The 25,181-nt window shown below is 37.0% G+C and overlaps 1 protein-coding gene across 2 annotated transcripts in view; it reads left to right on the top strand.

The window, feature by feature from the left end:
- ARID4A (AT-rich interaction domain 4A) overlaps nt 1-25,181 on the top strand; it is a 64,336-nt gene that overhangs the window by 24,963 nt on the left and 14,192 nt on the right. For both annotated transcript variants that reach the window (XM_047079578.1, XM_047079577.1), the window contains exons 12-17: nt 10,457-10,529; nt 11,872-11,966; nt 12,115-12,212; nt 12,752-12,983; nt 17,492-17,742; nt 20,252-20,449. In XM_047079578.1, coding sequence (XP_046935534.1) covers nt 10,457-10,529; nt 11,872-11,966; nt 12,115-12,212; nt 12,752-12,983; nt 17,492-17,742; nt 20,252-20,449 — 947 coding nt within the window. The remainder of the gene's footprint in view (nt 1-10,456; nt 10,530-11,871; nt 11,967-12,114; nt 12,213-12,751; nt 12,984-17,491; nt 17,743-20,251; nt 20,450-25,181) is intronic.

Below are 25,181 nucleotides of genomic sequence, written 5' to 3'. Positions count from 1 at the left end.
CTACCTGGCTTAGTCATTACAGGCCTTTACTACATAGGTGAGGCTAAGCTGTTGTATTATACTATAGATCATATTCTTCCTGAAACATAATAATGGTATGCTTGTCATGAAAATTTAATGTTGCTTTATAATGATCACAAAGATCTTTTATAACAGACTGTAAATCACTGTAACAGTACTTTAGCCTACAATTTGATGTTTGTAAATTTTATGCAGTAGAATCATACAAGTGTTAGATACTTCTGCAGTGTTAATGGGCAGTGGACATTGTCTTTTATATTTGATGCTTTGAGTACCCTAAAATAGTCTAAATAAGGAGATTTGAGATTCATGGCTTTACCATGTGGAAGAGCATCTTTTTTATTTAATATTATTTTGAATTCCTGAGCATTGGTGATTCAGGATTGGAGTGCAAGAAATATGTTTTGTACTGTTATTGGGTGGAAAAGACTTGCGAGTCTAACAGGAAGTAGGTCCTATCTATATTTGATGACTGAATTTTAACCTGTTGGTAATTACATTCAAAAAAAGCCCTGGAGAATATTTTTGTGGGTATTACTTAAATGTCTTTTATTAGGAAAATTTTATATTAGAAAAGATACTCCTGATTTCCTTTTAAGCTTTGAAATTCATTGAAAAGTCCATGTAAACATAAGTAATGATGTCAATTATTCATTTACTCCTTCCTTAAATTCACTTTGGATGAATGGAGGAGAGTTGTCTAAGGATAAAATAAATAGGTGAAGACATTTTTATTAAAAGGGAATTTGACTAGTTGCAGCTGTTTTATTCTTTTGGTTTGCTATAAGTAGCCTTATGTGTTGGGCCCTTTCAAAAATCTCTTCTAATTTCATATTTAGTGATGAAAATAAGAGTTTAGTGCATTTTTATGAGATACTTTTTTTTTGTTTGTTTAGAAGTACTGACATCCATTTCTCCGATTTTTGAATTTTCTAGGAATTACTGTCGGATCTAATGCCAGTCATACCTAATTACATTCCACTATTGCAAAAATCATAAGTGCTTGTGGTTTTTTTATTCATGGAAACTGGAATTTTTTTCTTATATGTAAATCTAGTGGTGTTTGTATTTATGTCTTTTTGTAAAGGCATTTGTTAGTGATCTTTCAAGATCATTTTGAGTAAATGCTTGGTAACTCGGGAAAATTATGCTAAGTCAATAAAATTTAAAGAAAAATTTCAAGGTAATGTTAGTGTTTTAGGTATATCTAATAACTCAATCAAGTGTTTCTAAGCAGGTCCTATAAAGTCAACTTCCAATCAATAATTGAGACTTTAGCTTGCATTCAGATTTAATAACTTATTTGCAAAAGTCTTAAAATATAGCTTATTGAGCAAGCAAACAAAAATGTCCTGATGTGTTTGGTAAACTCTTTCCTCACAAAATTAGCATAAGACTAACCAAATCTGGTTCACCTAATCAGATTAATGAGGATTGCACATTTGTAGACACAATTATAGCTAGATTTGTATGTATTTACAAAAAAAAATCCCTTCTCATATCAAAGTATTTCATAGTTGTGGTAGCATGAGAGAGGGTTGAGTGAATTTAAAGCCTTAGATGTGACAGTATCCAAACCATTGTTGATTAAAAGTAGAAAGTGTGTACCTTTTCAAGGAGGAGGGAAAATTACTACTAGTCTCAGTCAAGTCTGATGTAATTCAAGAATCTTCTAATAATTTGTTTTGGGCAGGCTGTTGTCACATTGCTTTCTGAACTTCTAAAACAATATGTTATCACATAATGAATATGTCATGACCTCTTATGCGATCCTTGAAATACTCTGTTTAAGTGTACACTCTAAATTTTATGACTACCAGCATCTGCTGGGCCTTCAACACAAGTGGTCAGTTCCCAGTTTCTATAATCAAATCCCTGTGTCCTCTGGCCCTGCCTCACTCCACTCCAACTTCAAAAAGAAACTAGGAGCTTCTGATGGAGAGCATGCACTATACCTCACCTGCCTACCCTCCTTCCCTTAAGTACAAGTGATAATATGTTACATTGCCTTTTTCTATGATGAGGACCTCAATTAATGCTCTGGATCTCATTCCCTTTTTCCTTATCTTAGTCTATGAACTGTCTCTTTTCTTTCCAGGATCTCTAGCCTATTCTGTTCTGTTTCCTTCTCTCCAGTTTTTAATTTTTTTTTTTTCAACGTTTATTTATTTTTGGGACAGAGAGAGACAGAGCATGAACTGGGGAGGGGCAGAGAGAGAGAGGGAGACACAGAGTCGGAAACAGGCTCCAGGCTCTGAGCCATCAGCCCAGAGCCCGACGCGGGGCTCGAACTCCCGGACCGCGAGATCGTGACCTGGCTGAAGTCGGACGCTTAACCGACTGCGCCACCCAGGCGCCCCATCCTTCTCTCCAGTTTTTAAAAACATGCTTCTCTCTCTCCCAACCTTCTAGCAGCCCCTCCAGATACTGCCCTCTTTCCTCACCCTTATGGACCAGATTGCTCAGTTATATACATTGTTCTATTTCCTGACCTCCTGTTCATTCTTAATTCACTGTAGTGTGTACCCCCCCACCACAGCTAAAACAACTTAAGGTCACCAGTGACCTTCAACAAATTTTCTGTACTAAATCCAACAAATTTTTGTCATGATCTCATTTGCCTCCTTAGCAGTTTTCAGCATTTTTGACATGCCTACCTTCTTCAATCACCTGACATCCATGACATTACATTTTTTTCTAGTTTACTTCCTAAGTGATGTAATGATTCCAAATCTATATGTACATCAAAGATGTCTCTTCTTAGCCCTAGACATTCATATTAAACTGCCAATGAGGATTTCTTATTTCTCAAACTCATTATGTACAAGAACTGTTTTCATTTTTGCCCACAAAGCAGTCATTTCCGTGGTTGTCTCTAGTTTATTTGAATAGAAGCACATCTACCAGTTACCCACACCAGATACATGGCACTCACCTTAATCCTCCCATTCTTGCCTCTCTAACCAATGAGACACCAAATCCTCTTTCTTCTGCCTACTTGATGGCTTTCAGGTTTTCTGCTTCCCTCAGTTTCTACTCTCTGCCACTATTCTCCTTTACCTACACTAATGCAATAGTAACTTTCCCATGTCCTTGCTGGCCTTCTCCAGTCTGTTCTCTACACTGACTCTAAGTAGATTTTTTTTTTAATGTTTTTAAATTTATTTTTGAGACAGAGAGAGACAGAGCATGAGCAGGGGAGGGGCAGAGAGAGAGGGAGACACAGAATCCGAAGCAAGCTCCAAGGCTCCGAGCTGTCAGCACAGAGCCCGATGTGGGGCTCGAACTCACAAACTGCAAGATCATGACCTGAGCCGAAGTCGGATCCTCAACTGACTGAGCCACCCAGGCTCCCTAGTAGATTTTTTAAAATGAGAAATCTAAATGGGATTCCTCCTGGAATAAATTGATTTTAGGACACAGAAGTGGTTGCAGTATTTATTCTTTTATATTGAAATACAGTATTTCAGGCATATTGAATAATGTCACCTCTTTCTAAAAGTCATATACTGGACATTACTTACCTTCATATTTGCTCGAGATTTAATTATTATATTTTAATACGGCCTTGTCATGGCATTTAGCCCTTATCCTAAATGACCTATGCCTATTATGATTGTGCACTTTCTGTTTCTTTCCTCTAAAATCTATATTGTCAACTGATAGTTTTTGCATATGATAACTTTCTGGACAGTTCTTCAGAATTCTACTTGGAGCCAGGCTTTACTGATACCCATTTTGATCTATCGATCACCAGAGTTACCTAACAACTTAATGTTGTGGGGGGCTTACTTTTTCTTTTTTTATTTAAATTTTCAGTTTACGGATATTTTTTAAAATACAGGTTTTCATTTGTTATATTTCACTGAGGTGTTCTGACTCTATTGTGCCAGAGCAAACATATATCATCAGTGAAGAGGTACCTTTCATTATACCACAGTTAAAATATTTAGCTTTTGGGGACGCCTGGGCGGCTCAGTCGGTTAAGCGTCTGACTTTGGCTCAGGTCATGATCTCGCGGTTTGTGGGTTCGAGCCCCATGTCAGGTTCTGTGCTGACAGCTTGGAGCCTGGAGCCTGCTTCTGATTCTGTCTCCCTCTCTCTGCCCCTCCCCTGCTCATGCTCTGTCTCTCTTTCTCAAAAATGAATAAACATTAAAAAAATTAAAAAAAATATTTAGCTTTTGTAGGAGATACAAACAGGTAAAGATGACCACACCAAATAAAGTTCTCAGCTTAGTGTTGGAGACTTAGTGGTTTTTAAAGTACGATTGTTTATTTAATTCTCACAACAGTATTTTTTTTTTTTTTATGAGAGAGGAACTTGAGGTATAGAGAGATTACAGAAATTTTCACAGACTTGTAAGAAAATTTTTCTCTCCTCTACATTGTAAGGTCTATGAAAACAGGATGTTAGGTTTCTTCGTTGTAGTTTTTTCCTTTTCCCACTAATATGAATATCCACCAACTAGCACAGAGCTTGGCTTATAGTAAACCTCCATTAAATAGTTTCTGAATAAATGAATGAGTGTGGGCCTTGCAATTAGCCTAACATATTGCTATTTGAAATAAAGTGTTGGAAGATTTGTTGTAAGGTTCTAGAAAGTTCATTTTGGAAGGTAATTTACCTTCCCTTCATAATAGCTTTCTTTTTTTTTTTAGGCAGTGCACTCTGTAGGCAGTCTCATTTCCTAATATAATTTTGTGAGCTTATAAATTAATTATTTTTGGCTTAAGCTAGTTTAGGATAGTTTTCTGTCACTTGCAATAAAGGTTCTTGACTAATATTCCTTCTCCTTTGTATCTTGTCCCACTTATTTCAGGTGTCTTCTGATATGTCTTTTCCCCTCCAACCCATTTTTCAAAGACATCTTTCTAACACATAAATGGTTCCTCCTAGAAATCCTTTAATGGCCTCAGCACCAACAGGATGAGGATTAGGTCTTTTATCATAGCCTTTTATAAGTTTGGCCGTTCCAGATTTGACCCATGCCCACTTTTCTATTCTCCCTGCCACTATTCTCCAGCAATATGTAACTTTTTTTTTTTTTAACACCCCACCTGCCCATATACACACACTTGGATTTTGCTCAGAAGCTGCTTGTTGAGTTGCCAGGTGCATTCCATTGAGTATCACCTTTGCGTTGCCCATTCCCTTTATCAGTATTAAATACAATAGGGAAAATAAAAGGGAAAGTTTAAAAAACTCAGAAAATGATAAGCAATAGCTGAGATTTAAAGAATTCAACAGACATCTGTGTGGGAACAAATAGAAGCGCTGCCTGAGTTAAGGTTTAGTATGACCTATAAATGTTCTATACATTAACCCCACTGATAAGTTGTTCTAGCATTTACTGCACTGTTTTAAAAACAAATGAGGCTATTCAATATATTTCACACTTAAAACTTTATACGGTAAAAGCCTAAGCAGCTACTGGTATCACTGATTCTTTCACGTCAGTCCTCCAGCTAGAGGTGGCTTCAGAGTTGCCACTTCCGGTGTGCTTCTTGTAGTACTTAGTTCCCCAGAGTAGAGCTTTCAGGGCCCCGTCTTAATACCTCCTTTTCTCCAGCAGAATCTGCCTGCTGTGGAATACTCCCGAGTTGAGCCTCTTTGTTTTGGAGTAGGTGGGGTGGGGGATGGAAGATCAAGGGGTGGTAAGAACTGAAAGGTTGAGAAGACTAGTGGTGGAGTGCCGGGGGGGGGGGGGGGGGGGGGGTGGAGGAGGGGGGGGGGGGAAGTGAGTGCCCGTGAAGAGGACCGGGGAGGGGTTGTGGCAGCAGCATGTAGGTTTATGAAGCTGCTGTTGTCCAAAATAACATTAATTCACAAAAACAGTATATTTTGGTATGGAAAAATAAGCATGGTGTACTGGAATATAATATTTTTTTTTAAGAAAGGAAGACTGTCGTATAATCATTAATAGTTTATTAAGGATGCCTGTAGGGGTTCATGAGCAATGGAATACCCATCAACAAAAGATGTGTACTTCACGTACAGTGCAGTACAGGGAAACTACAAAAATCAAATTTAGTCACACCCTTATGCACTCTCAAAATGTCAGCTTTTGTGGCTCAAATCTCTTATGTGATAAAAAACTTCCCAGACCTACTCTTTAGAATTGTGTATAAGTTTCATGGGTTTGAGGGGATCTGTGTAACATGCATCATCTTTTACTACATATTGTGACAATCTGGACACTTTCTGTATACTTTTGTGTTTTGGAGAGTTGCTTAGCCCAGTTAATAGCTCAGCAAAAACAAGGTATTATCTTATTTTAAAGATTTTTAAAAAGAAAGTGTATCTTTAACTAGAATCCATGCCATTTCTGAGTGAATAATCATTTTCTGATTAATGTATATAGGGACAGAATGAAGTAAATGCTAATAAGTGATTGTGCCACAGCGACCTGTGACTTAACATCCTCAGTGGCTGTTATTTTTTATTTTATATGACTCCTGTTGCATTTATATTATCAATAATGCTAGCTCTGAAACTCAGCTAATGTGAAATAATTGAAGAAAATCTCCCTAGTTCATTTTCAGAGACATTGTTTTCATTCACATAATAACAGAGTACTTAAGCTAAATGCCAGTCCCTGGTGATAAGATTGTGAGTAAAATAGGTATGTCTCTAACCTCAGAATTTATCTAGCACTTACAACGTGGGGGGACATGGAGGATTACAAACATGAATAACTGAGCCTTCAACTAAGAAGAGTCTCAGCCTTTATATCTCTCTTTCTCCTTTTGGAGTAGAGGGTCTTCTTTCCATCATCAAAGAGCTTCCCTTTCCCTTCCAATCCATCAAACTCATTCTTGACAGAGAACTTTTATTTTATTTTGATTTGATTTGATTTAATTTAAGTTATTGTTTGTTTATTTAATTTGAAAGAGAGAGAGAGAGAGAGAGAGAGAATCCCAAGTAGACTTCCATGCCCATTGTGAAGCCTGGTGCAGGGCTCGATCTCATGAACTGCCAGACTGAGACCCAAGCAGAAATCAAGAGTCGGCTGCTTAACTGTTGAGCCACTCAGGCACCCCTTGGCAGGAACACAAATCTGATATAATTCCTCTTCACCTCTCTCAGGTTCATGTTCCAATTCTCCAGCATATCATTAAAAAGTCCTTTCTTAATCATAGCCTGCCTTTGCCAGCTTCATGTTTATGCTGCTTGCTGTTTATGCTATTTGCTGTTCACATTTTGAGGCTTTTCCTAATAGAACCACCATCACACCATCCCCAGCTGAACCAACCACTCATCCTTCTTGTATTCTTTTATGTATTTTACAGCATTTTTACCATTATATCACATTGGCTTGTTTTACATTGCTGTACCCTCTGTTAGACTCAGAGGGTCAGAGTAGAAAGTACTACCTCCTCTCATTTTAATCACAGCATCTTTTGTATATCCCTCCCACACTCCTGCATGTTAGCCATCAGTAAGTGTCTGAATTGAATGTGAAGATAAAGTTTCTAAAGTCAGAAAATTCATAATTTACTAGTATATATAGGTAGATGCACAACTACCTTTTGTAACACTAGGTAGTATATACTGATGCTAACAAAAGTTGTAAATTTCTTGAAATTATGATCTTATATCGTGCCTCTTCTATATCCTTAACCCTGTTCTCCATTCTGACATTTTACTGGGTGCATAATTCCCCTTCACATGCTTGACTGAAGGGAAGAAGGCTTATCAGCAGTCTAGTGGACATTCCCTCTCATTATTACAACCTTCTCCCTCCCACTTTAAAACCCTTGAAGAATGCAATACCTTCTGGTTATTGACCAGGAGAGAGATGCTATAGGTATGAAAATACCAGGTGCCAGGAGCACCTGGCTGGCTCAGTGAGTAGAACATGCAGCTCTTGATCTCAGGGTCATGAGTTCAAGCCCCACGTTGGGCACAAAGATTACTTAAATAAGTAAATCTAAAAAAAAAAAAAAAAAAGCTTTGCATTAAAAAAAAAATACCTTGAACAGAGAACATACCATGAGACCCCATACAAAAGCCATAGAGGCAGATTCTTCTAGCTGGAGGCATTTTCTAGCATATGCAGTTTATAGTCCAAGGTGACCGACAACACAGCTATTTGAAAAAAAGATTGTGAAGAATTACTTGTTATGAGAGATGAAGCAATTTTAATTTTTGCAAAGACCATCAGGTAAATTTAAAAACTGTGTTTATAACTTAATCCTTTTCTTATGGAAAGTAAATTTCCTCTCAAGCAGGTATTTATTTATAAGCAGAATTTTTTATTGATTTATATAAGTCTTCTTTTCACATCTGATAACTGCACCTGACCTTAGAATTTTATGGCCATAATTTCTCACGGTACTTAATACACTCTTGGGCATCCACTTTTTTTTTTAATGTTTATTTATTTTGGGGGTGTTGAGAGAGAGAGAGAGAGAACTGGCATGATGGAGGAGGGGCAGATAAAAGGGACAGACTCTCAAGCTGGCTCCGTGATTCAGGGCTCAACCTCACAAAACCTTGAGATCATGACCTGAGCCAAAATCAAGAGTCGGAGGCTTTGCTGACCGAGCCACCCAGGCACCCTTGCTAACTTTTAAGTCAAATGTATTTAAAACACCAAATTTTATCTATATACTTAAAACTATATTCTTAGTAATAATTTATGAAATGTTTACTACAACCTTAATACCTAATCTGCAGTTGATGGGCTCATTTTGTTTACTTGTTTTTGGAAGAAATTTTGATTTCAAATCAGTGCCTTTTGAAAAAATACTTTTTACATATACTGGATACAATGGTCTTATTTGAATTCTGCCAGATCATAAATACTGGAAATGAGGTGTTGGTTTGAGGAGAGAATATTGCAATTATGAAGGACAGGCAAAGCATAGAGGCAGTCTGGCATAAGGTGTTACTTTTTTCCCCTATACCAAAGTCCTTAAAAATAATACTGCAATGATTCTTGGGCTGCTGAATTACTTTCTTTCTTGAGTTAACTCATTGGGAGTTGTTCTAATAACCTTGCAAAAGCAAGACTTTTAAAATTCACATGGGGAAAAAACTGCCATCTTTTGATCTGAACATTTAGTAATGACCCCTATTAATTCTGTACTGATTAATTCTATATGTTGCTCGTTGGTGAGGCTTACAACTTTGACTTAACGTTTCTTTATATTTGTTCAAACTGAAAGTACTCCCGTGCTCATTCTGAATGAATGTACTAAAAGATTTTATTCTCTTCCCCTTGATTGCCTCATGGTTTTTTAAAATTATATATTTTAATCAACTACATGTGTATTGATTCTGGCTGCTATATTATTAGTGATTAAAATTCTTAATACATCATTTTAAGGAACCTGTAGACTGTGAATGCTCAATACTTATTGGCTGATAGTTGCTTTTGCTTTGAATATGCAAAGACATATGCTTTGAATGACAAAAATCTAAATTTTTCTTTTAGAACATAGAAAAACAGTATTCTGAAATTAAATTATAATAATTTAATTTGGGCTAAAGATATTAGTGTTTTGTTTGTTTTTCCATAGTATTTCTAAATTTTAAATCAGAATTTTCCCACATATTATTTAGAAGTAGTCTATCAGGAAAGGGGATATTTTATCAAAATCTATTTGACTAGAGCCAAGTTCAGCATTGTATAGGTTTATATAATTAGTAAGAAAATAAAATTTAAATTGGTATTTGTAGAAGTAGGTTTTTTTACATGAATATTTCCATTGTTTTCCCATTCCCAGGAACTAATTTGTGGTTATGTATCTAGTTTCCTTTCCTAAGAAGTAATTTTCATTTTCTTATTTTCAAGGGTTGCAAAGTCTTATTTAAAAGGCCATGCAAGAGGGCAAATGGAAAATGCAGACTTATGTGATACAAGAAGAGATTGCGGGGCCTGGGACAAAATATCATTTAAATGTAGTTGTATATGCATTTCTTTAAACCGTTGTGCTATCCAAACAACGTTGTGACTTTGCAACCTCTGGTTTATAGTCATTCAACAATAACAAAATTTTAATGTTTGTATGTGGGTTATTTTAAAATAATAAATATGTTTGCAATTATTGTGCTCATCTGTCAATACATTTGTGTGGGCCACATGGTATTTTGGTGGATTTTTTTAAAAAAACAAAACAAATGAGGTGAAAACACTCTTAACCAATTCCTAACCTTTCCTCATGGCTCATCTTAGTCCTTATATTCAGGGGTAGGGTTGGAGTGATAGATGGGTAAAAGGTAGAGATGGTGTATCTTGACAGTTGTATGAGATCAGCTCTATGAAAATATGACTTAAAATCTGGCATTGTAAAGTTTGGAGGAAATTCATATTTTCCAGCTCCGTCAAAGTTCCTTTTACACTGGGTTCATAAAACAAACAAAAAAAGAAGATGATATATCTTGCTCTATTCATTATTCTATACATTTATATATTTTACCTTTACAGCCTGAGGAAGAACTTGATCCTGAAGAGAGGGACAACTTCCTCCAACAGCTTTATAAGTTTATGGAAGACAGAGGTATTTCATGCTCATTATTTAAAAGCAGTAATTTCTGGGGCGTCTGGGTGGCTCAGTCAGTGAAGTGTCTGACTCTTGATCTTAGCTCAGGTCTTGTTCTCAGGGTCGTGAGTTCAAGCCTTGTGTTGAAAACCTACTGTGGAGCCTCCTTAAAAAAAAAAAAAGCAGTCATTTCTTTTAGTCATTTCTTTTACAGTTTTACATTCTAGGTTTATGCATTATTTTTGTTAGAATCGTGGATTTGGATTTCAAGTAAAGCCTAAGAATCAGTTACAGTTGAAAATAATTAAGCATTTGAAATAAAAACGACCATTATCTATTTTGAGCAGAAATGTATACGAAAATAGTTTGGATATAATTATATTTAGCCTACTTGGGACTTATAAAACCAAAAAATACTATAATAATATTTCACTAATGGAAGGTGAACAGTCATAATATTAATTTACATATCCATTAATTCCTAATGCTGTTTGCAGTAATAAACTAGCCTCATCCTTGATCTCAAAAAAAGAAACAAATTAGGAGATCAAGTCCTATGTAAATAGAATAGGATTTCGAATAGAGTTAAAAGAAATACAGCCTTTATAAATTCTACTTTTTGACATTATATTAGTCCTAGAAAATCCTGAGACAAATTTGTCCTAGATACTCTGTGGCTTTCAGAAATCATCCTTCAGATTACTGCCAGCAGTTTTAATATTTGTGTTAAAGCAGGGAAAATGGATCCATGCTCTAAATTACACCTGTGAAATTGTGTATATTCTTACAGAGGCCTCTTGAGCCAACATCATTGTTAGCTGTACCTTGTAGTTGTAGGTTTTACTTGTACCCAGTCCACTGACAGGTGATTATATTAGTTGTGAGAGAGGTGATCTTATTAGTCATAGAAGTGAATCTAAAGAGCATCACAATACTTCATAAAGAATATAGAGAATATTTTATGTTGTCTTACATAATTAAAGGTTCTTTTTTTTTTTTTTTTAATTTTTTTTTTTTTCCAATGTTTTTATTTATTTTTGGGACAGAGAGAGACAGAGCATGAACGGGGGAGGGGCAGAGAGAGAGGGAGACACAGAATCGGAAACAGGCTCCAGGCTCCGAGCCATCAGCCCAGAGCCCGACGCGGGGCTCGAACTCACGGACCGCGAGATCGTGACCTGGCTGAAGTCGGACGCTTAACCGACTGCGCCACCCAGGCGCCCCTAAAGGTTCTTTAAATAGATGCTTCTGATTAATAAAACTTGGGAAATGAGAAATTGGAAAGCTTTGTATTGATAGCTTTGTAACAGTATTTTCCATTTGAATAAAAATTTTATTTCTACTTTCTGATATTAAAAAGGTACTCCAATCAACAAACCACCTGTTTTGGGCTATAAAGATCTCAATCTCTTCAAACTCTTTAGACTGGTTTATCATCAAGGTGGATGTGACAATGTAAGTAAGGACGTAATGAAAAAGTTAAATCATCTAATGTACTTTTCTGCACTTAGGTAATAAACACATTTTCTTAATGAACATAGAATGTTAGTGTAAAGATTATTTCCCTTTGTAAATGTTAACAAATAAAAACTTAATTTTCCAGATTGATAGTGGTGCTGTATGGAAGCAAATTTATATGGACCTTGGCATTCCTATTTTGAATTCAGCTGCTTCCTACAATGTAAAAACTGCTTATAGAAAGTAAGTAGTATAGTTTATTCATCAAAGAATACATATTACAGGGAATATTTTCCATTTAATTTGTTAACAGTTAAACAAGAACACATCAATCAAAGAACATTAAAGTTAGAGAAAGTGTATAAAAAAGTTCAGGTTAATAGATGATTGGGATTGAACATTATTTCATTGCACCAAGTCTGCTTTACTCCATTTTTCATGTTGTCCTAAATTTCCTTTTCAGAGTTAGGGATGCAGGTAGTGTTGACAGTCTGAAATGATGATAGCTGTTCTAGAGCTATATCTTCTGTGGTGAACAACTTTCATATCAAAACTATGATAGCTATGTTCAGTTATCACAAGCATAGATTTTTTTAGGAAGAAATTGTATAATCAATATTCCTGTTTATAATCCTGTATAAAACCAAGAAGTCAGTACCATAAAAAAAGTACTTTAAAAAAAAGTCTTAAGCTTTACTTTTTAAAAATAAAATGTTTAATAATATAGTATTCAAGTTAATGTAAAGACTAAGATTTCCTAAAATGAAATATTGTTTGTGTAGGTATCTCTATGGTTTTGAGGAATACTGCCGTTCTGCAAATATTCAGTTCAGAACTGTTCACCACCATGAACCAAAAGTAAAAGAGGAAAAAAAAGAGTTAGAAGAATCAATGGAAGAGGCTCTAAAAGTAGATCAAGAAATGCCGTTAGTAGAAGTGAAGAGTGAACCTGAGGAGAATATTGATTCAAACAGTGAAAGTGAAAGAGAAGAAATAGAATTAAAATCTCCAAGGGTAAGTAGTTAACAATTAGTTTTATCTGGTTTATTTTAAACATTACTTAAAATTTTTCATTATGGACATTTTAAGATATACACAAAAATACTTCAGTGAACCTAGTTTGTTTTCTAGTATTGAGTTGTGCTTTAGGCAGACTAGCCTGGCTGTTTTTTTCCTTAAAAAATTCTTTTTTGTTTTGTTTTTAATCTTTATTTTTAGAGAGAGAGACAGAGAGTGTGAGCAGTCGAGGAGCAGAGAGAGAGAGAGGGAGACATGGAATCTGAAGCAGGCTCCAGGCTCTCAGCTGTCAGCACAGAGCCCGACTCGGGGCTTGAACTCACGGAACGTGAGATCATGACCTGAGCCAAAGTCAGACGCCTAACTGACTGAGCCACCCAGGCGCCCCTGCCTGTTTTTTTCTAAATATGCCTGTTACTCTTCCTGAAAAACCATTTCTCCTGTTGTTTTCTATTTATGTCTGTTTAAGTCATTCTCATCTGGGGTCAGTCTCAAATATTCACCTCCTTTAAGTCTAGCTAAAAAGTCACCTCGCTCGGGGTGGCTGAGTGGCTCAGTTGGTTGAGTGTCTGACTCTTGATTTTGGCCAGGGTTTTGATCCCAGGGTTGTGGGATCGAGTCCCACAGTGGGCTCTGCACTGAGCATGGAGTCCGTTTGGGATTCTCTCTCTCCCTCTGTCCTTCTCACTCGCTTTCTAGAAAAATTTTTTTTTTTAATTTTTAAGAAGTCACTTCACTGAAGCCTATCCTGGTCACCTTATCTAAAATTGTAATCTGCCTTGTCTGTTTGGCATTTGCAGTCCCTCTAATGTTGCTCCTTTTACTTGTAATTTACTTACTCATATTCTCTTTATTATATTTGTTTCTTTTACCCCACTCTGCACTGGATTCACACTCCATGAGGGCAGGGATTAGTATTTTTTCTGTTCATTGACAGATCCCAGGCATCTAGAATAGTACTTCATCTACATTAAGAACTTACTAAATAGTTGTTGAATGAATGAATCTCTTCCTTATAATTCCTGTGCCTCCAACTGGATGGGTTCTTTTCATTCTCTGTTACCTCACAGCACACTGCACATAAAATTCTTGTGGCAGTTTATTATGCTTCATCTTATTTTCTAGTCATGTGCACACTGCTTTTATCTTCTAACTCTGCTCTTCTCCATTATTATTTAAGTCCTTTGCAGAAGTTGTCATCCATTATTTTGATCATTGCTAAATGATGTCTACATAGGATTTATTAAATTTTAGGAGAAAAAATTATCACATTATCAAAGAAGTTCAGTTACTATTATGTCTTATTTTTCAGTGAAATCCTATTTAATGAAAGAGGAGATGAAATCACCTCTTACCTCTTTTAGTTGCTCAGAAACCATTTTTTAAAACTGTCCATTTTGGGGCGCCTGGTGGCTCATTTGGTTAAGTGTCCGAAGCTCAGGTCATGATCTCATGGTTCATGAGTTCGAGCCTTGCGTCGGGGTCTGCTGTCACCAAGAGCCTGCTCTGGATCCTCTGTCTCCCTCTCTCTGCCCCTTCCCTACTCGCACTTTCTTTCTCTTTCTCAAAAATAAACAAACGTTAAAAAAATAAACAACTGTCTATTCTGACCATCATCCAGTAAATGGAATCTTCTAGTGAATTTCATGAAACATTCAAATTGGTTTGTTTGATTTCTTTTTCATTTTTTTTAATTGTAAAAAACTGTGGTAAGTACACATATAATTTATCATCTTAGCCACTTCTAAGTGTATGGTTCAGTGGCATTAACTACATTCACATGTCGTGCAGTCATCACCACCGTCCATCTCCAATACTTTTTTCATCTTGCAAAACTGAAACTCATCATTAAACAGTAACTTCCCATTCCTCTCTCCCCCAGCTTGTGGCAACAGCCATTCTACTTTCTGTCTCTGATTTGACTATTCTGGGTACTTCATATAAGTGGAATCATACGGTATTTGTCCTTTTGTGCCTGGCTTATTTCACTCAGTATAATGTCTTGCAGGTTGAATCTGTGTATGTGTCACAATTTCCTTCCTTTTTAAGACTGAATAATAACTCCCATTATATGTATTTTGGACATACTTTCTTGTCATTACATAAAGATGTTCCTCATCTTTTTTTTTAAGTTTTATTTAAAACTGAACATAAAAAGATGTTACATAAAGATGTTTCTCATCTTATGTAAAATACCTGTAGAGTACTGCATATTATGGATATTCCATAAATTTACCTTCCTTAAGATTTTCTCCAATTTTTTATGATTACAAAATGCTGTAATAAATATGCTTATAAAAATTCCTCGTTTGTCTGAATGAATGAGCGGCAAACTTCTAAAAATGGGATTTCTGGGGCAGCTGGCTGGCTCACTGGGAAGAGCATGTGACTCTTGATCTCAGGGTCCTGTGTTCAAGCCCCACACTGGGGGCAGAGATTACTTAAATAAATAAATAGGGGCACCTGGGTGACCCAATCGGTTAAGTGTCTGAGTCTTGATTTTGGCTCAGGTCATGATCTCATGACTGGTGGGGTCAAGCCTCTCATTGGGCTCTGTGTTGACAGCACAGAGCCTGCATGGGATTCTCTCTCTCTGCTCTTCCCCCTGCTCACGTGTGTGCTCTCTTTCTCTCTCAAGATAAATAAATGGGGGCCTGGGTGGCTCAGTCACTTAAGCATCTGACTCTTGATATCAGCTCAGGTCATGATCTCATGACTCGTGAGTTTAAGCCCCATGTCAGGCTCTGCACTGGCAGCCCTGAGCCTCTTGGGATTCTGTCTCTCCCTCTCTCTCTGCTCCTCCCCTGCTTCTGTTCTCTCTCTCAAAATAAATAAACTTAAAAAAATTATTTAAAAACTATTTAAATAAATTAATCAAAATTAAAAATTAAAATGGGACTTCTGAAACACAGGTATACAGGCCTGAAGTTTGATAGAGAACAGTTCTTTTCATTCATTTACCTACAAGTATTTAAAGAACATATGCTGGGGCGCCTGGGTGGCTCAGATGGTTAGGCGTTTGATTCTTGGTTTCAGCTCAGGTCACAATCTCACAATTTCCTGAGTTCGACCCCGTGCTGGGCTCTGTGCTGGCAGTGCACAGCCTGCCTTCTCTTGCTGCCCCTCCCGTGCTAAACTTTATAAAAATAAAAGATAAAACTAAATAAAAATTTACTTAAAAAAATAAAGAACACCTGCTATGTCCATAGGATATAGAAGTGAATAAGAGAGTCCTTGTCTTCATGGAACCTACCCTTTAGTTCTTTGTGATAAAAAAAAATAAACTTATTTTCTAACTTTGAAGTTTAAATAACACATAGTTAGGAACTAGGGAAAATGTATTATACTGAGATATAATTATAATGTTTTCTAGTGCTGAGTTGGCCCCTTTTCTGTCCTCACTTTATTCCAAGTAGAGGGGAACTCTGTCAGTGTGTAGAAGTGGACTTGAAGGAGAACTTAGGACAGAATAAAACGGCTCACCAGTTTCATGGTCAGTCGAGCATGCAAGAGGCTAGATGAAAGCTTCTGGGGGAAGACAAGTTCCTACCGGCCTAGTGAGCTCTCTAGATACTCATTCAAAGAAATCCGCTCACTTGTTGGCCATTGATGTAATTCAATCCTTTTAAAATGTAGTCACACAGAAATAGAGTGATAATGTAAATTTTATCTTAAAAATGGTGGAATTAGAGACCACAGAGCTTTAAGAGTCCATAATATTTTTTTTTTTTTTTGCTGGTTAATCTTTTAAAAGTACTATTATTAACCTGTATCATTGATGTTTAGTTAATTATTTTAGAACATTCATTGTAGCCAAGAAATATTGCAAGTGGGATAAAACATGCTAAGTGAAATAAGTCTGACAAAGACAAATCCCATATGATTTCACTTACAAGTAGAATCTCAAAAAGAAAAAAGAATAAGCGAAAAAAGAGAAACAGACTGATGAATACAGAGAATAAACTAGTGTTTGCCAGAGGGAGGGAGTGGGCGGATGGGCTAAGTAAGTATAGGGGATTCAGAGGTGCAAACTTGGAGTTATAAGTCACAGGAATGAAAAGTACAGCATAAGGGATATATTCAGTACTATTGGGATAACTGTCTGGTGACCAATGGTGATTATACTTAACCATGGTGAGCACTGCATAATGTATATAATTGTCAATTGACTGTGTTATACACCTGAAATTAACATGTCAACTCTGATTCAATTAAAATTTTATTGTAGTCAAGAAATACAAAAGTGAGATAAAATAATGTGAACAAAGGAAGAGATTTTTACTTCTAATGTAGTATGTAGCCAAGGATCATAGTAGACATGGACATAATTAAGTAATTTATATGGGTTGAAAGGAAAAGTGCCCAGGAATTGATGGGCTGTCATTGTTATGTCTCAAGCCTGAGAGAAGACTAGTCATTGCTGTGAAGCTTTACGAAAAAGAAACATTTTCTGCCTTTTCCCCCATTTGTAGTGATAGCTATTTTAAAGCTTTTACCCCTTCTAGGGACGAAGGAGAATAGCTCGAGATGCAAATTCTATTAAAAAGGAAATTGAAGAAGACAAGACAGAAGACAAATTGAAAGACAATGATACAGAGAATAAAGATGTAGTTGAGGACTATGAAACCGTGGAGAGAAAAGAAAACGAGTTACTGCTGGGGAGAAAAAATACACCAAAGCAAAAGGAGAAGAAAATTAAAAAGCAGGAGGATTCTGATAAAGACTCAGATGAAGAGGAAGAAAAAAGCCAAGAGAGGTACATTATCTTATATTTGTTCTCCAGAAGCACCTGTCTGGGGTACAGCAGCGCTCTGATCCTGCTTAGAGATTCAGGTTTGAGGGAATGTTTTCTTATTGGGACTTCCGTTCCTCTTGTCTAGTGAAGGTGAGACACATTGTGAAGATGATGTGTATCGCCTTTCGGAATTGGAGAATATACTGGTCGCACCATTTTAATAGCACTTGTGCCCTAAACAGTGGCCTCACAGAAGGCTGCGCCACCCAGTCAAAAGAAAGGTCCTGCAGTTGACAGCAGGGAAGGGAGCTGGAGAAAAATGGAGGAAGTGGACAAGAGGAAACAGCGACAGCAAAAATTCCATTTTAAAAAAGGTACAATGTGGGAAAGCTAACAAACACATGGGTGCACAGTACTAGCAGATGTTTCTGTGTGTTAGCTTTATCTAAGACATTTTTCTTTTCAAGTTATTGTATTAGAATAAGTGGCATGCACCCCTGATGCTAGTTTGGAAAATACATTCTTGCCCCACATCACACCAATAAATTTCAGTTTTTTAATGTCCATTCTGTTTGCTGTTGAGTGTTGGTATTTTTTTTCCATGTATTATACATGTATGGACTGAACTGACTTAAACATTACCAAAGATTAGGCAGTCCAGCTAGAGCAAATTAATGTCCGACTGTGTTTAGTTGGCCATTTCTGTGTTGTCAAATGGATTTACTAATTTTTATATGCTACTAAAAAATGAATCTTAATTCAGCAACAACAGCATAACACACGTTCTTGTAACATGAGCTCTTCTCCATAGTTACTTTTTGATTACTACATTATATGATGACAAATTTTCTAGAAGTTTAAGTAAAATTGGGAAAAAGTAGCCTGCTGCATCCAACTAGTGGCTGACACCCATCTAAAAATTAACCATTGAGAAAATACTTGTAAAAATAGGAATGATTGGTGAGTGGGAGAGGTGATTTTATGATTCAGTCCAAATAGGTACAAGAGCTATCACAATTACATGTGAATTAGATGAGTGAATAAAGAAAGTTCTGTATCGAAATAGGATTAGGAAAACTGGGAGGAGAAAATTGGAGTTGAATATAATGATGTGAGTGCAGAATTTGAAATATTTGGACAATAAATTTAAGCAAAAGTGAACCACTTAAATCAGGGCTAATTATAGTTTGAAGTTTTATTAAAAATAAGCATCAAAATATGTGTAATATGTATTTAATACATAAAACATGTAATACATGTATATATATGTATATATGTGTATATATGTATATATATAGATGTGTATATATATATCTATATATATATGTAATATGTGGTTTTAAAAGCCTTTATAGTTGCTATGTAAATAGAATAAGTAATTGTTTCAGAGAAAATTTCAGACTTGAATATGAAAAAAAATATGCCCTTCTATTAAATAAAGATTGAATATATAGACAAACATAGTTCGTATTCTCATTCTATAACAGGAATCATGGAAACGGGAGATTTTTTTATCTGTAGACATTTCTGTTTTAAGTAGTTTCTTAATATTTTGAAATTACCTTATCAGACTATAATATTGAATGTGTCCTTCGAGATAAAACATTTCCCAGGGCAAATGAGGTTGTCAAAGCTTCTTCATGTCGGTTCCCCTAGTGCTCCCCAGATAAATGCCCCACGTTTATTAGAGCATAATGCCTCCTCTGAAAGAAACATTTACCACTCATGATATTAGGATGATCTTTGGTGTAGATCTCTTCTAAATCCTTGGAGGGTTAATACAAAATGTTTTGTTTATAAAAAATACTGAAATATTGTCAGACCTCCCTATGTCAATTTCTTTTATACCTGATTATTTTAAACAAAAGCTGGTGGGAGAGGAGTAAAAACACAACAGAAATCAGTATGAGATACACAAAGCTTTGTTCTCCTGGTGCTATCCCACAGTTTCAACAAGTGACCTAATATTCAAATATCTGTTGTTTCTTTGTTACGGTAGGAAAACCTTTAAAATATAAACTAGTTTAAAAGATATGGTTACTGAGGTAGATAGCCCTTGTTCATTATTCTGCCCACTAAAATAAAACAGTTATGCTAAAGACCATTCTAAATTGAGCAGAGTGGTAGTAAAGTAGATTCAAGACAATTTAGTTGCAGGAAGTTAGAAACTATCTTTAGATAATTTTCACATAATAAGGTGGCACTTCAATATGAATCCTAAAGACTTTTTCAAAGCACATGGCTCTTTATCAAAACTGATTAATTTGACTACATCATCAACTGTGATTATTGATTGGCCTTTAAGAAATATGGATTTACTTGTGGTACAGTGCACCGTTACGTAATAAATAAATTCCTTAGCAGGTAGTCCATAAAAATCTTCTCCTTCTCCTCCTTCTTCTCCTCCTCCACTGACATGCTATTAAGGTAATACTTAGGTTTTAACTATTCTACATGTTGAATTCTTTTAGCATATATTAGTTCTCCATTAAATTATTAGTAGCATTATCAATGTTATAACTTGCTGCAGGGAAGAAACTGAAAGCAAATGTGACTCTGATGGGGAGGAAGATGAGGAAGACATGGAACCCTGCCTAACAGGAACCAAAGTGAAAGTAAAATATGGTCGAGGAAAAACGCAGAAAATCTATGAAGCTAGTATTAAAAGCACTGAAATTGATGATGGAGAAGTTTTATACTTGGTACATTACTATGGATGGAATGTCAGGTAAGCAGAAAACGTATTTTCTTACTATTGAAATTTATTTCCATGGTTCAAAAAGATTAATGTTGTGAAGAACCAAAGAAAATGGTATATATAAAACAAATGGTTACAAAGCATACCTTTTATCTGAATTTTCCAAGACTTTTAACATCTCCAGTGCTTTACTAGCTGTGTCAGTACTTCAGGCAAGGGTCACCAAGATCCTATGTGTAGTTGAACAGGTTGGATTTATTGCTCATTTGCAGTGAGGGAGAACACAGTAAGGGATACCATGGGGCATTCATCAAGAGAGTGTTAGATGAATTCATGAAAGTCCAAGGCTCCGCCTCTGGAAACAGTAGTAGCCCAGGATTTTATGGAAACATCCTGCAGACCATGGGCAGGGAGGCAGGCCTGCAGCTCCCAATGGTGCAGGTGGTTTGTCTATTACATTTATTCAAAATCATGCTCATATCGGGGCACCGGGGTGGCTCAGTCAGTTAAGTGTCTTGACTTCGGCTTAGGTCATGATTTCACAGTTCATGGGTTGGAGTTCTGTGTCGAGCTGTGTGTTAACAACTCAGAGCCTGGAGCCTGCTTCGGATTCCGTGTCTCCCTCTCTCTCTGCCCCTCCTCCACTCAGACTCTGTCTCTTTCTCTCTCTCAAAAATGAATAAATGTTAAAATAAATAAATAAAATTTAAAAATAAAAATAAATCAAGCTTGTATCAAGTATTATAATTCTAAGTTGATTAATTTAAAAATGTTAGGACTCAGATTTGAGCTTGTTAGATGATTTTAGGGAGGGTTTAAGGAAGTGGGTTTTGCTGTAGATTGGATGTGGTCAAGAAGTGGTGATAATTGTGTGATTGGTTTTCTTAATAAATCTTATCTAGAAGAAGAGAAGACTAGACCAAGGTTAGTGTTGTAATTGATAAAGAAGCAGCAGTTAGTCACTCAAGATAAAAGGATGTTGGTCATTTTTGTGGGTTGGATAATATTCCTTTTTATCCTATGTTTAGATACTATTATGAAGTGGTCTTGTTTTTGTCTTGATCTGTCATGGTCATGGGATAGACTTATCTGATGTTGATGTTCTGTGAAACTGTTGATGTTCAACAGGAGAACAACTGCATGTAGCTTTGAGTCCAGATCAGCTCTGTAGCTGATAGTACCAGGCCAGTTCCTCTACTCTTCTCTTTCCCCTTTGGAAAGCCTTATGCGTTTAATATCTCTGCTTGCCCTGTATTTGCTTGGAGCCAGAGTGCTTCAAGGTTTCCTTACATACTAGAAATGTGCTGTTATGTGTCAATTCCCTCACCTCTAAATCGGGTAAGATAAAGCACCTGCTTTATAAAATGTTGTGAGAAATAGTGCTTAACACCTGTATTAACATACAAAGTGCTTAGAACAGTGCCTGGCATACAGTAAGTACTCAATAAATGTTGACTGTTTTCTTTAGTGAGGGAGAGTTAGGTTTCTTTCATTTTGCATCATTTTAAGAATATGGGTTTAGGTGTGCCTGGGTTAAGCGTCCGAATCTTGATTTAGGCTCAGGTCATGATCTCATGATCATGGGATCAAGCCCCACATCAGGCTCTGCACTGGGCATGGAGCCTGCTTGGGATTCTCTCTCCCCCTCTTTGTCTGTTTCCAACATACATTCTCTCTCTCTCTCTCTCTCTCTCTCTCTCTCAAATAACTTTAAGGAAAAAAAAAGTATGGGTTTAATGAATAGCATATAAAACTTTAAAATTTCTCAGACTGGTTCCTATGTTCTTCACACTTGTGCCAACACTAGAAAGAAACTTGTTTGTTTATATATTTTGAGAAGAGAAAGAGCGAGAGAGCATATGAGCACGAGCAGGGGGAGGCAGAGGGAAAGGGAGATAGAGACAGAATCCCAAGCAGGCTCTGCACTGGTAGCCTGGAGCCCGATGCGAAGCTTGAAATAATGAACTGAGAGATCATGACCTGCTCCAAAACCAAGAGTCGGATGCTTTACTGAGCCACCCAGGTGCCCCACAAACTTTAATTTTTAAAACATGCTTATTATTCAATATTTATAGTTGACATACATTGTCCTATTAGTTTCAGTTATACAACATGATTCACCAGTTCTGTGCAAACTCTTTAGTGATCTTAGAGATCTGTTGTTTTGTATGCACATATTGAATTCGGGGAGAGGGGTACTATCTTGTCAGCTCTGAGTCACTGTCTTTGCAGTTGTAGCACATTATAGCCTTTGATTTTTCTCTGCTTCCATTCAGTTCCAGCCATCCACTCTTACTCTGTGTGGGTCTGCTCATCTTTCTAGAAAGTCCCCTTCCTATCCTTCACTCTCATCTTTTTAATATTTTACTATATGACTTTTCTCAAGTCATTTTACTTATTTTTAAAAATTTATTCATTTTTGAGAAACAGAGTGAGACTGAGCAGGGGAGGGGCAGAGAGAGAGGGAGACACAGAATCCGAAGCAGGCTCCAGGCTCTGAGCTGTCAACACAGAGCCTGACGCGGGGCTCGAACTCACAAACCGCAAGATCGTGACCTAAGCCAAAGTCAGATGCTTAACCAACTAAGCCACCCCAGCGCCCCAACAGTCATTTTATTATATGCTCACGTTCTTCCTCACTGGTTATCTTCCCAACTAGTCACCTAACTGGTTACTGATACGGTTCGTGGTTTTTCATTGTCCTTCTGTACTCCTAAAAGCTAGTATAATTGTGGTCTGCTGATGGAAACAGAGCCACTGTAGCTCCTAGAGAATCCAGTTGGGTTTCTAAAACAGGGTAGCATGTGCAATTGTGAGGGGAGTGCTGGTCTGTAGTTGAGAGATTCTGGGACCACCCTTGGTTGGCAGTATTAATACTGGAGTACCCGCATGACATACTGTGGTGACCAGGCCATGTGGCCTCTAAATCAGAGGTGTACTCTAAATCAGACCTGTGCTTCTTAGTTGTGTGATAGGTCCCGTAAAAGTTTGAAACTGGGCAGTTACTCCTTTGTGCCTTGGACCAGATACATAAATAACCCTCTTATTGCATTTAGTAGACTGTCCTCGATTTTACTGTATGTCTGCCTTTTACACCAGACTGCAAGCTGCATGACAGCAAGGGTCTTCTTCTTACTACTCTCTACAGTGTACGCTGTATTCTCAGACAGTGCCCGGCATGCTAGTAGGCCCTCAGTAAATGTCCAAGTGAGTGATTATTATGAAATACGGTAAGAATAAAGCCGGGTAAAATGAATATATTGGGTTAGTCCAAGAGGAAATCGTTTTTCCAAACCATAGTGTAGGTAAGTCATGGTCTTATGTCAACCGATATGTGGATATTGGAACTGTGTCCTTCCTTCGCACGGCTCCGTGGTAACTAGGTTACAAAGTGAGGGTATGGTTTCCATTAACATGGTGCAGTTCAAAGTAAGGACTGCCTGTAGTGTTTTTTGCCTGAGTGTTCACATTTTAGATTTTGATTAAGCTCTATAAATACCTATATATTTACATAGTGTAAGAACTGGCATTTAGTTGTAGAAAGTTTAGTTTCTTATTTGCCCTGATTAGTAATGTGGACTGTGTTGAAATTTAAAAGTGATGTCAATATTTTGGAAGAAGGTATAAGGGAAATGAGGAGTTTTCAATTTGAGCTAAGCAGAATAAAAACTTAAAGGAAATGAAAGATCTTGGGGCATCTGGGTGGCTCAGTGGGTTAAGCGTCTGACTTTGGCTCAGGTCGTGATCTCACAGCTCGTGAGTTTGAGCCCTGCATTGGGCTCTGTGCTGACAGCTCAGAGCCTGGAGCCTGCTTTGGATTCTATATCTCCCTCTCTTTCTGCCCCTCCCCTGCTTGTGCTCTGTCTCTCTCAAAAACAAACATTTTAGAAAAATTTTTAATAAAAAAATGAAAGATCTCTAAAATTTTTCAGAGTCTTAGAGGTAACAGTTCAGAATAAAATTTTATTAGAAATATTAGCAACTATAGGGGCGCCTGGGTGGCTCAGTTGGTTGAGCATCCGACTTCGGCTCAGGTCATGATCTCGCAGTTTGTGAGTTCAAGCTCCGCATCGGGCTCTGTGCTGACAGCTCAGAGCCTGGAGCCTGCTTCAGATTCTGTGTCTCCCTCTCTCTCTGTCCCTTCCCCGCTCATGCTCTGTCTCTGAGAAATGAATAAACGTTAAAAAAAAAAAAAAAAAAGAAATATTAGCAGCTATGTGGGACGCCTGGGTGGCTCAGTCGGTTAAGCATCCAACTTTGGCTCAGGTCATGCTCTCACGGTTCATGAGTTCGAGCCCCACATCGGGCTCTGCTGACAGCTCAGAGCCTGGAGCCTGCTTCAGATTCTGTGTGTCTCTCTCTGCCCCTCCCCTGTTCACACTCTGTCTCTCCCTCTCTCAAAAATAAACATCAAAAGAAAAAAAAAATACTAGCAGCTATAGAGTTCTGGGAGGAAAAGAGAGCTGAAAAGGACTTCATAAATAAACCTGGAACTGATCATGTTACAAATGTGAATTCACCTCACTTATCTCTGCATTCATTATTTGGTCAATAGAATGAATGCCAGTGTAACATCAACTTACTCTGTTAAGCTCAGATCTGGGAAACAAAAGCTCAGTACAGAAAATAAAAGCCGTTTAAACAGTCTTGAATCTGCATAGGTTTTTCTTGCTCATTTACCCTAAGAAATTTTCTTGCCTTGTCCTGGTGGTGGCAGGTTTACAACGCACCTCGTACAGGCTGGTACTTGTTACCAATACAC

Source organism: Lynx rufus, unplaced genomic scaffold, assembly GCF_022079265.1.
Source record: "Lynx rufus isolate CCGP_SWC_20201006 ecotype Redwood Valley unplaced genomic scaffold, mLynRuf1.p SCAF_17, whole genome shotgun sequence".
Classification (NCBI taxonomy): Eukaryota; Metazoa; Chordata; class Mammalia; order Carnivora; family Felidae; genus Lynx; species Lynx rufus.
Note: the sequence above shows the minus strand (reverse complement) of the source record. Positions and strands in the feature narration are given on the sequence as shown.